Genomic DNA, 9933 nt, shown 5'->3' on the forward strand with positions numbered 1-9933 from the left:
ACTTACATTAGGCGAGCCAGCTAGGAGGACAAAAAAGAAAAAAGGCAGAAAAAGACTACTACACCAAGAAGTATGTCTAGAGTCTTTGGATCCAAGTCACGCATTGGAGAGAGAGAAAAAAAAAAGGGAAAATTATTCAATACTCCCGGCGTATACTCCCTCCCCTCACATAACATATGGGCCCACACGGGACTCAATGTAGGCCCCACATCTTATGTGAGGGGGGTGAGTATACACCAGAATGCCCTTCATTTGAATATGAAGGGCTCAAATGAAGGGCTCAAATGAAGGGCTTATTATCGACATCGACCCAGACAAATTGGCACAACCATCCAATAACCAAGACTTAGCATTTAACTCCGTGGAACCCATGACTCCGATAGGTCTTCAACTTAGTGAGTACTATAGTTTTGTTTTTGGAATTTTTTTTCCCTTTCCTTTCTTCTGACATCAAACGCGGTGTCTTAGTAACTCGAAGAAATATTAGCTAACGGGAAGGCCTTAAGAAGGTTTAGGTGTCACATACATCAATATCCAAAATGAAACGGGCACATTTTTTTTATAATTGGTGTGGTAAATTGCTACCGAATTGCTTGTAAGACTAACAAAATTGAACTCATTGCATTATTTCCCCCCTAAACAAATCCCTAAGCACCCAAAGCATTTCTTGGCGAAGTTACGAGTAAGGGTGCACGATAAACCTCAAAATAGTTACATATTTTTCTTGTTGGTTATCCCATTTTTTGGATGTTACAAATATACCCATTTCTGGGGGCTTACCTACACATTGTTTTGGTTGCAAAAATATTTGTACCAAAAATAATCTTGATGGAATACCATTCCCAATAATTATTAGGTGTACATTGAATATCATTTCCGGCCGATTGCTCTTGTCGAGAGAACGCATGTGAATAGTCAGGGGATAAAAGCAAAAAAATATTCTTCCAAGAGAGTGTGTTTGGAGTCTTTGGAAGTATTTTGGATCAAAGTCTTGCATTTGAATTTAATGTGCCTATCATTGACCAAGACAATTGGAAGAACCATCCAATTACCAAGACTTTGAATCCTTGGCTCCGTAATATAATCCTCCAATTTTCGTTTTGTATTCAGTAACTGAGAAGGTGCATGATGTTAAATTTATCCAAGACACAAGATCCGAAGAGAGATCTTGATCTTGGCCCCGTAAATGTATCTTGTTTGGTGGTTTCAAATTCCTTGTAAAAGTGTAAAATGATTTGCGTTGAATAAAAATCCTAGTAGCTCCTCCAAATGTGATTTTTAAGTTCTTCATTCTCCAGTTCATTTCGCCACATACATTTTGAAAAGAATGTTTTGTAATTGGCTCCCGAACACCCATAATAGGAAAATGCATATTTAATTTTAAAAAATTGGTCCCCAAACACCCCTTACGTTATTGTGTTTCCGGTTAATTATTTGGTGCAAAATTTTTGAAAGGTGGATGATAATGCTAGTAAATAATATCAACAAGACTTTGGACTTAGACTGCACTTGACTTGGTTGTCTTCCATCTTTTGTTCCATTGTACGTGAGCCATAAAATTTGTAGGATTTAATTTGGACATTAAGCGAAATTAATTATCAAAAGGGTAGTCCAGTGTGAACCCGATTAAGACGCCTCCTTGGACTGATGCTATGCTCACTAGCTAGGGTTATTGAAGTACCCTAGGAATTGGGTGGTTGGCTGTACGTGCAAATGCAGGGATGTTAGTTCTGGAAAGTCCACGTCAAGGTATTTGGGTGTTTCTATTAACCAACAAGTTGTGAACAACTTTTCAGTTTTGTCATTAGTTTTTTCGAGTTTTATACCAAACCTTTATGTAATATTAGTTTGTCTCCACGAGAGGAATTGAAAAAAAAAAAAATTATGACTTTTACACAAATATTTTGAAAAATATCCAAGATAAAGTTCAAAAAGTCAATTTTTGAATCTTTTTCTTGGATTTTTGCAAAAACACTTGTGTAAAGTCATAATTTTTTACTTTTATAATTCCTCTCATCGAGATGAACCAATAATACGTAAAAGTTTAGCGCAAAACTAACAAACGTGAAAAAAATTTAAATAAAGACAACCAAAAAATTGTGGTTGATCTGCCTTTGATCATAGCTGGTAGGGATTAGTTGAGCCGTTGACGGGACAATACCGGGAAGCATACCATGCTTTTCTGGCCTTGTAACTTTTGAATCGGGACAATACCAGGATGCATAACCACGCTTTTCATGCTTTTCATGAATCGATCATTCAAAGCGATCCAAGTTACTTAGTTGACTGTAGAAAGAACAATTAATTTTCATTTTTGTGTAATCAGATTTAATGAATCAATATGATCGATTTATGCATAAACAGAAATGATCACGTTGTGCGTGTGACATGCCGTGCTCGTGTTTTACCATGCTTGTATTGTGTACCCAAAAATGAGGGGCTGTTTGATAAAACTGAAAACTGAAACTGAAAGCTGAAAAATGAAGTACTGAAAACTGAATGCTGAAATTTTTAAGCTGAAAAGCTGTTTGATAAATATATTAAGTACTGAATTAAAAAAATGATGAATTAATTTTGTTCCGATTCTATCTTAATTTACTAACAGTCACAATATACTTTTGGTAATGGTGGTGGAGTGGTGGTGGGGGAGTGGTGGAGGTAGTAGGAGTGCTGGTAGTGGTGGTGGTGGTGTAGTGGTGGTGGAGTGGCGGTGGTGGTGATGGTGGTGGAGTGGTGGAGGTGGTGGCAGGAGCGGTGGTGTGTGGTGGTGTAATGATGGTAGTGGTGGAGTGGTGGTGGTGGTGGTGGTGATGTGGTGGTGGTGGTGGAGTGGTGGTGGTGGTGGTAGTGGAGGAAGTGGTGGTGGTGGTGGTGGTGGTGGTGGTGGAGTGGTGGTGTAGTGATGGTAGAGGTGGGGGAGTGGCGGTGGTGGAGTGGTGGAGCAGTGGTGGTGGTGGTGTAGTGATGGTAGTGGTGGTGGAGTTGTGGTGGTGGTGGAGTGGTGGAGCTGGTGGTGGTGATGTGGTGGTGGTGGTGGTGGTGGTGGTGGTGGTAGTGGAGGAAGTGGTGGTGGTGGAGTTGGTGGTGGTGATGTGGTGGTGGTGGTGGTAGTGGAGAGAATGGTGGTGGTGGTGATGTGGTGGAGGAGGAGTGGTGGTAGCGGAGGTGGTGGTGGTGGAGTGGCGGAGGTGGTGGTAGTGGTGGTGGTGGTGGAGTGGTGGAGGTGGTGGTGGAAGTGGTTGTGGTGGTGGTATGACGGTTGAATGTAAGTACACAAAAATTCAGCCAGAATTAAGTAGCTCAAAGCTACTTAATTTTTTTCAACTTTTTAGCCTATATTTTAAGTGGTACTTAATTTGTTAAGTAATATGAAATGTGGTTATCAAACCTACTGAATCACTTATTACTTAATTGATTCAGTATTAAGTGCTGAATTTAGGTTATCAAACAAGCCCTGACTTGACCACTTAGCCACTTAAGATTTCATACTGTGAAAAATCAGGGTTCCCTAATAATCCGTAAAAACCCTAATGGTATGAAAATGAATCACTAATTAATACTATCAATTAAAAACTACGCTAGCAATCAATCACATAACGCAGAGATATACGTGGAAAACCCCAGAATGGGTAAAAACCACGAGAAGGAATCAAATCACTATAATCATTATGCAGTTACAGATATAGCTATCCAAACGTAGTAAATCCTCACAACGTTCTAACTACTACCTGCCGAGTCACACGTACACCGCACCTAGTAATCTTAATTGCCAACGGCCTTGAGTCCACAAGCCTTCCAATTAACCTTATAAGAATAGCTCTTCAAGATGCCTGTTGCTTCGTTGCTTCGATGTGCCGCACACCGCTCTTTTTCTCTTATTACAGTATAATATATGTGGCTTTCCCTTGTTGCTTTTACTGCCTCCTTTCTTTTTATATGGCTGTGGTAAAACCTAGGAATGAAAAGTCCATGTCCATAATTAGTTCTCTTGTGTTGACTTTTTATTTACGGTACTTCTCTCATTTAAAAGGCAGAAGATTCCGATTGATACCCAAATCAATTCCTCTATCAATCCGTCTTCGCCAAAATTCATCCCGTTGTAGTTGATTCCTTTTTATCCAATTTGCTCACTCGGAATTACAAATAAAGATTCCTTCCACTTTAATCCTATACAGACTCACTAGCCTATTAAAAATAATAAAATTACAACTCGATAAAAATTATGTGTTTTGTCAAACGGAATTGCCAATACACAAAGACTCAGGAATATGGTCCTTACATACTGTACCTCACAAGCCCATACCGTGTAGTGAGGCTGTGCCCGTGCCACCCTTCTACGGCTAAAAAAGGAATGGGGAAACATACTTCAGGTACTTCATTGCTATTAGTCGGGGAGGGACGTAAAGGTTGGTGTGGTTTGTCTGCATCTAGCCTTGAAATTGAGCAAATGACAGTGTTTTTTTCTTTTATTTTGGTCATGCTTAGAGCCAATCGCCATATTTTGCTGCTTCTTTTTTTATCTGTTCTTTTGGGCTTAGAAGGTTAATAAATCTGCTTCAAGCCTCTACTTGAAAGGGTTCGATTTTTAACTGGGTTCATTTCTTGGAGTAAAGCCGCAAAATAGTAATTTCTTATGAATTCTCTAGTTCCGGCGTAGATGGTCCACCTTTGGCCAGAGTAGGAAGCTATTAGTTGAGGTGTGCATACATTGACCAAACACCCTTGATCGTCAAAAAAAAAAAAGAATGAAGCGGACATATATCCTTATAAAACATTTGTTAATGGATCTCCTGTAGACACCCTTTGATAATGTTTGCTTTGAAACGAAAGTGTTTTTCTTTTAGCAGTCCCTCAGCATTTTAAGAGTAAAGTTGTTTTGACCCTCTTACCCTATTTTATTTTTTCACACGTAGTTGATATATATTATTGGCTTTGTTTTGACTTGATGATTGCGTGCTTTTCTTTTTCCTCAGCAAAAGTTACTAGTACGTTAGTTGTTGTTAGTGAGTTTTTTGGATAGTGATGACCGCGCGATAGTAAAGTATTTTATACACTTTTCTGTATATACCACATGTGTGTCTCTTTTCTATATAATGGCCACACACACCCATATCTGTAGTGCCATATGTGAGCAGTATCTTGGAGGGTGGTCTATCTCCAACGGTAAAGTACTAAGGTTGTCCCAAAGTGATTTGGAGGTTACATGTTTGAGTCGTAGAAATAGCCTCTCCGTTCATGAGGGTAAAGATTCATAAACACAATCCTTCCCAAGACCCTACAGAGCCGTGTTTTGCGGTCTAGTTTGACATTATAAGTCAAATGACTTATTTTTTTGTCCTTATTCGAATTGTTTTGCATTTGTTAGTTTTTCATCGATTTTTTGAGAATTCTTGCATCGTCATGACAAGAGCAATTTAAAAAGTAAAAAAATATGATTGAAATCTAATTTTTTTGAATAAAGAAAAAATAATAATTTATTAACTTATTTTTCTCTTTATTCAAAAAAAGTTGGGTTTCAAAGGTAATTTTTTACTTTTTAGATTTCTCTCATCATGACAAAGCAACAATCCTAAAAAATTCAACGAAAAACTAGCACATATGAAAAAAATTTAAATAAGGACAAAAAAATAAGTCATTTGGCTTATTATGCCAAACTAGGCATGCCTCAATCATTGAGGCTCAATGTTAGCAGTTGAGACCATTGTTTTATGCTGAAAATACGAAAAAAGTATTATCTAGTAACCGATGGAATACTATCCACGTAATCATTAAGCGTGAAAAAAAGAAGCCATCTTATTTGATTTAGTTTGCAGCAGATGCCTATAAAACATTTCGAGTACTTCTCCTCAATTGGAAAACCCGTCGCACGTTTTTTTGTGTTCAAGAGGAAAGATGGGCCTTCAACAAGTATGGCTTTCCTGCAATCAACTATTTATCTTCTTCTTCTTTCTCTTCCTTTGCCAACTCTCTTGTTTGCATGCCCAACTCTGCACTCAAGAACAAACCTCTGCCCTGCTGCAGTTTAAACGAAATTTTTCCCTCACTAAATTTGCTTCTCAAGAATATTGTGATGATTTTGGAATCACTTCTTTTCCAAAGATGGAGTCATGGAAAAAGGGTTCTGATTGTTGTTCCTGGGATGGGGTCGAGTGTGACAGAGAGACAGGTCAAGTAATTGGACTCGACCTCAGCTGTAGCTGGCTTCAAGGCGCCATCCATCCTAATAGCAGTCTCTTCCTCTCCTTTCCCCAGCTCCAAAAGCTCAACCTCGCTTACAATAACTTTTTCATGTCTCGCATCTCACCTGAATTCACTCGGTTCACCAAATTGACACACCTCAATCTCTCTAGGTGTGGTTTTTCGGGCAAAGTCCCACCTGGAGTCTCCTTCCTAAACAAACTGATGTCGCTCGATCTCTCTTACAATTTTGATTTGAGATTGGAAGAAGGCGGGTTCGAGTTACTCATTCAAAATTTATCCAAGTTAAGAGATCTTGATCTTAGCGTGGTAAACATGTCTTCTTCGGTGGTTCCAAATTCCTTGCTCAATTTGACTTTTTTAAGAACCGTTGGTCTCGGAGAGTCTGGTTTACATGGAGAATTTCCTAGCGGAGTATTCCTCTTACCACATCTACAGAACTTGGTAATAATTTTTGAGGAGGGTCTCACGGGTCATATACCCGATTTCATCAATTCAACCTATACGGTCCAGAACTTAATTCTCATAGCCCAGGGAATTTCTGGAGTATTGCCGGACTCAATTGCTAATCTGAAGTCCTTGAAGCAATTGGTCATCCGTTATTCTAAATTCCACGGATCCATTCCTACTTCTCTCTGGAACCTTCCACAAATCACTTATGTGGACCTCTCATACAACAATTTCAGTGGTATCCTCCCGTCATTGATTTCAAACCTTACACAAATCACTTCTTTGGACCTCTCATACAACAATTTCCATGGTATCCTCCCATCTTCAATTTCAAACATTACACAAATCACTTATTTGGACCTCTCATCCAACAATTTCAGTGGTTCCCTTCCATCTTCAATTTCAAACCTTGGAAATCTCAGGACCTTAAGACTTTTGGATAATAATTTCACAGGTCGCTTCTTGTCATGGGATGTAAACTTGCCAAAACTTGAGGTCTTGGATGTGTCAAACAATAGTCTCACTGGTCCTCTTCCTTCACAAGTAGTTGTACCTCCAAATCTAACCGATTTGACCATAGGCCGAAACTTGATAAACGGTACAATCCCATCTTGGGTCTTCGAATTACCCGCACTCAAGTACTTAGATCTCAGTTATAACAAACTGATTGGTCATACACTTGAGTTTCAATCCTCTTCCTTGGAGATTATTGATTTGAGTCATAATGACCTAAATGGTACTATTCCAAATTCAACCTTTGAACTCCGAAAGCTTACCCACCTTATTGTTTCTTCAAATAGCTTTTCTGGCACTATTCCTAGATCAAATAGATTCAGTGAATATCTCAATGTAATCGATTTAAAGATGAATAACTTCTCTGGCACCATCCATGATTCATTTACCAGGAGAAATTTCTTGACAACTATCAATCTTTATGGCAATGGATTTGAAGGGCCAATAACGAAGTCTCTGATTAACTGTAGATACCTGGAAGTGCTAGATCTCGGAAGAAACAAGTTCTTTGATGAATTTCCGCATTGGTTGGGAAATTTACCGAACTTGCATGTCCTAATCTTGCAATCCAACAAATTTCATGGGTCGATCGTGACTTCCACGACCAAATTTCCCTTCCCCATGTTGCGAGTACTTAATATGGCGAACAATAATTTCACTGGTCCATTGCCCATAAAGTACTTCAAAAGTTTTAAAGCAATGATGAACGTGGATGAGCATTTTGATTTGGAGTACATGAGAACTGGTGGTATTTATTATGATTCTCTGACAATAGTAATCAAAGGATCGACCATTGAAATGAAAAAAATCCTTAAAGTTTTCACAGCCATTGACTTATCAAGGAACAAGTTTCAGGGTGAGATTCCTGAGATCATCGGTGGGCTAAATTCGATTCGAGGACTCAACTTGTCACACAACAGCCTCACGGGTCATATACCAAAGTCACTTGGTAATTTGACGAAGCTTGAATGGATAGACCTCTCATCAAACAAGCTCAATGGGGAGATCCCTCGGCAACTCGTGAATTTAACCTTTCTCGGAACGCTTAATCTTTCGCAGAATCGCCTAGTGGGGCCTATACCTCGAGGCAAACAATTCGATACATTTTCGAATGATTCTTACATCAACAACTCGGCGTTATGCGGACCTCCATTGTCGAATGCATGTGGCGATCCTAAGGCAACACAGCCACCACCATCGACATTCGAAGAAGAAGATTCAGAGCCCGTGAGTGGATTTGGTTGGGAAGTCATATTGCCCGGGTATGGATTTGGACTGGTAGTTGGACTTGTCATGGGATATCTTATGTTCTCCTTCGGTAAACCTCAATGGCTTGTGAAGATGGTTGAAGGTGTAGGAAACAGAAACGAAAAGAGGCTGAAAAGCAATGCTCGGAGACGTGGAGGCAGGAGAAATTAGAAAGATTCAAACGGTATTGTATGGTAAGTTGTTTTATTTTTATTAACGTTTATTGCAAAGCATTGATTTCCTCAATTAGTTTCATGCATTCCACTAGTTCTGTATATCTGCTTGCTTTTGTTTTAAATTTTTCTGTTTAAAGAATTCGAATTTTGCAGATATGGGTTTCTGCCATTTCTCTGAGGAAAAACTTTGATTGTAGGAGGTTGATCTGATGGGGGGTGGGAATAAAAAGAGCACAGCAAAGTGCGAAGCTTTGTTCTTAGGATGATTCAGTCCATAACTACTTTGCTTTCTTTACAAAATTTCGTTGTTATGTATTCCATAAATGTTTTTGTATCCGCTTCAGGTCTTGGAAGGAAGAAGAGAAAATACACATCTAAATAAATGGATTCAAATAATGTATTCCATTTATATCCAAATGGATCGAACATAGGCAAATGCTAACATATTTAGTCTGTTAGGAAATATTTTGGACCAAAAGTCTTGCATGCCCAAGTCAATTGGAAGAACCATCCAATGATCAAGCCAATTTAGCCTTGTTTGGCTTGAGGCTTAGAAACTGCAGTAGTTTTTCTTATTTCTGTAAATTTGATATAAAAACGCGGTATAGTATTGACTTGTAGGAATATCAAGATAAAAAATTATAACGGGCATGGTGTGCAACCCAATTGCTTGCACGACAAACAAGACTAAACATTTTCTAGAAAACTTCCTGACTAAATCCGGAATATGAAGTCCTTGAAGGTGTTGTCTTCCTCTCAATACGAATTCCAATGATCCACTCCTATGTCTAACGGGAACCTTACGCGATCACTTGGCTACGATTCGCAGACAATAAATTGCATGGTATATATGCTCCCATCATCATTGTCAAATTAAAACTGAAAAATCTGATTAGTTTTATTCTGGGCTTTTTATCACTAGGTACAGAAAATTGCACCTTAATTCCCATTAAGGTATAACACTCTTTCTAATTACCACCAAATCTAGGCATGTGCTGAGAATGTCAGAGAACAAATTACCACTAATGGGGGCAGTTTTCAAGATTTTCTGGATTCACGAAGGGATTAAAGACCGGGCTTCAAGAACGGGCTTCAAGACCGTCTGGGTTTAAGCAGAGACAGGACTCAAGATTCTTTGGAATAAAAAAAAGACAAATCTCAAAATCTCTTGATCTCTCATCACATAAAAACCTCTGTTGTGTATCGCCAAAAAGCTCAGCTCAATCCAAGAGCAAGCGCAGTTACGATCAAGGCGATTAAACTACATGCAGTTGGTAATGAATGGTTACAGAGGAGTGCTATTGCAAAATTAAAGCCCATGAAATCGATGTATTTTCTTCAAGATCAG

General features: G+C 38.9%; 1 protein-coding gene across 1 annotated transcript; it reads left to right on the forward strand.

Moving 5' to 3' along the window:
* Positions 1-6099: 6099 nt before the first annotated feature.
* LOC131327360 (receptor-like protein Cf-9) lies at positions 6100-8580 on the forward strand. The gene has a single exon (XM_058360483.1). It carries the CDS (start codon positions 6100-6102, stop codon positions 8578-8580), a length of 2481 nt encoding a protein of 826 aa, XP_058216466.1.
* Positions 8581-9933: the final 1353 nt, after the last annotated feature.

The sequence above is a fragment of the Rhododendron vialii genome, chromosome 1a (genome assembly GCF_030253575.1).
Source record: "Rhododendron vialii isolate Sample 1 chromosome 1a, ASM3025357v1".
Classification (NCBI taxonomy): domain Eukaryota; kingdom Viridiplantae; phylum Streptophyta; class Magnoliopsida; order Ericales; family Ericaceae; genus Rhododendron; species Rhododendron vialii.

What these genes read in the sequence shown, in the direction of transcription:
- LOC131327360 (XM_058360483.1), top strand. Translation starts at nt 6,100, where the DNA reads ATGGAGTCATGGAAAAAGGGTTCTGATTGTTGTTCCTGGGATGGGGTC.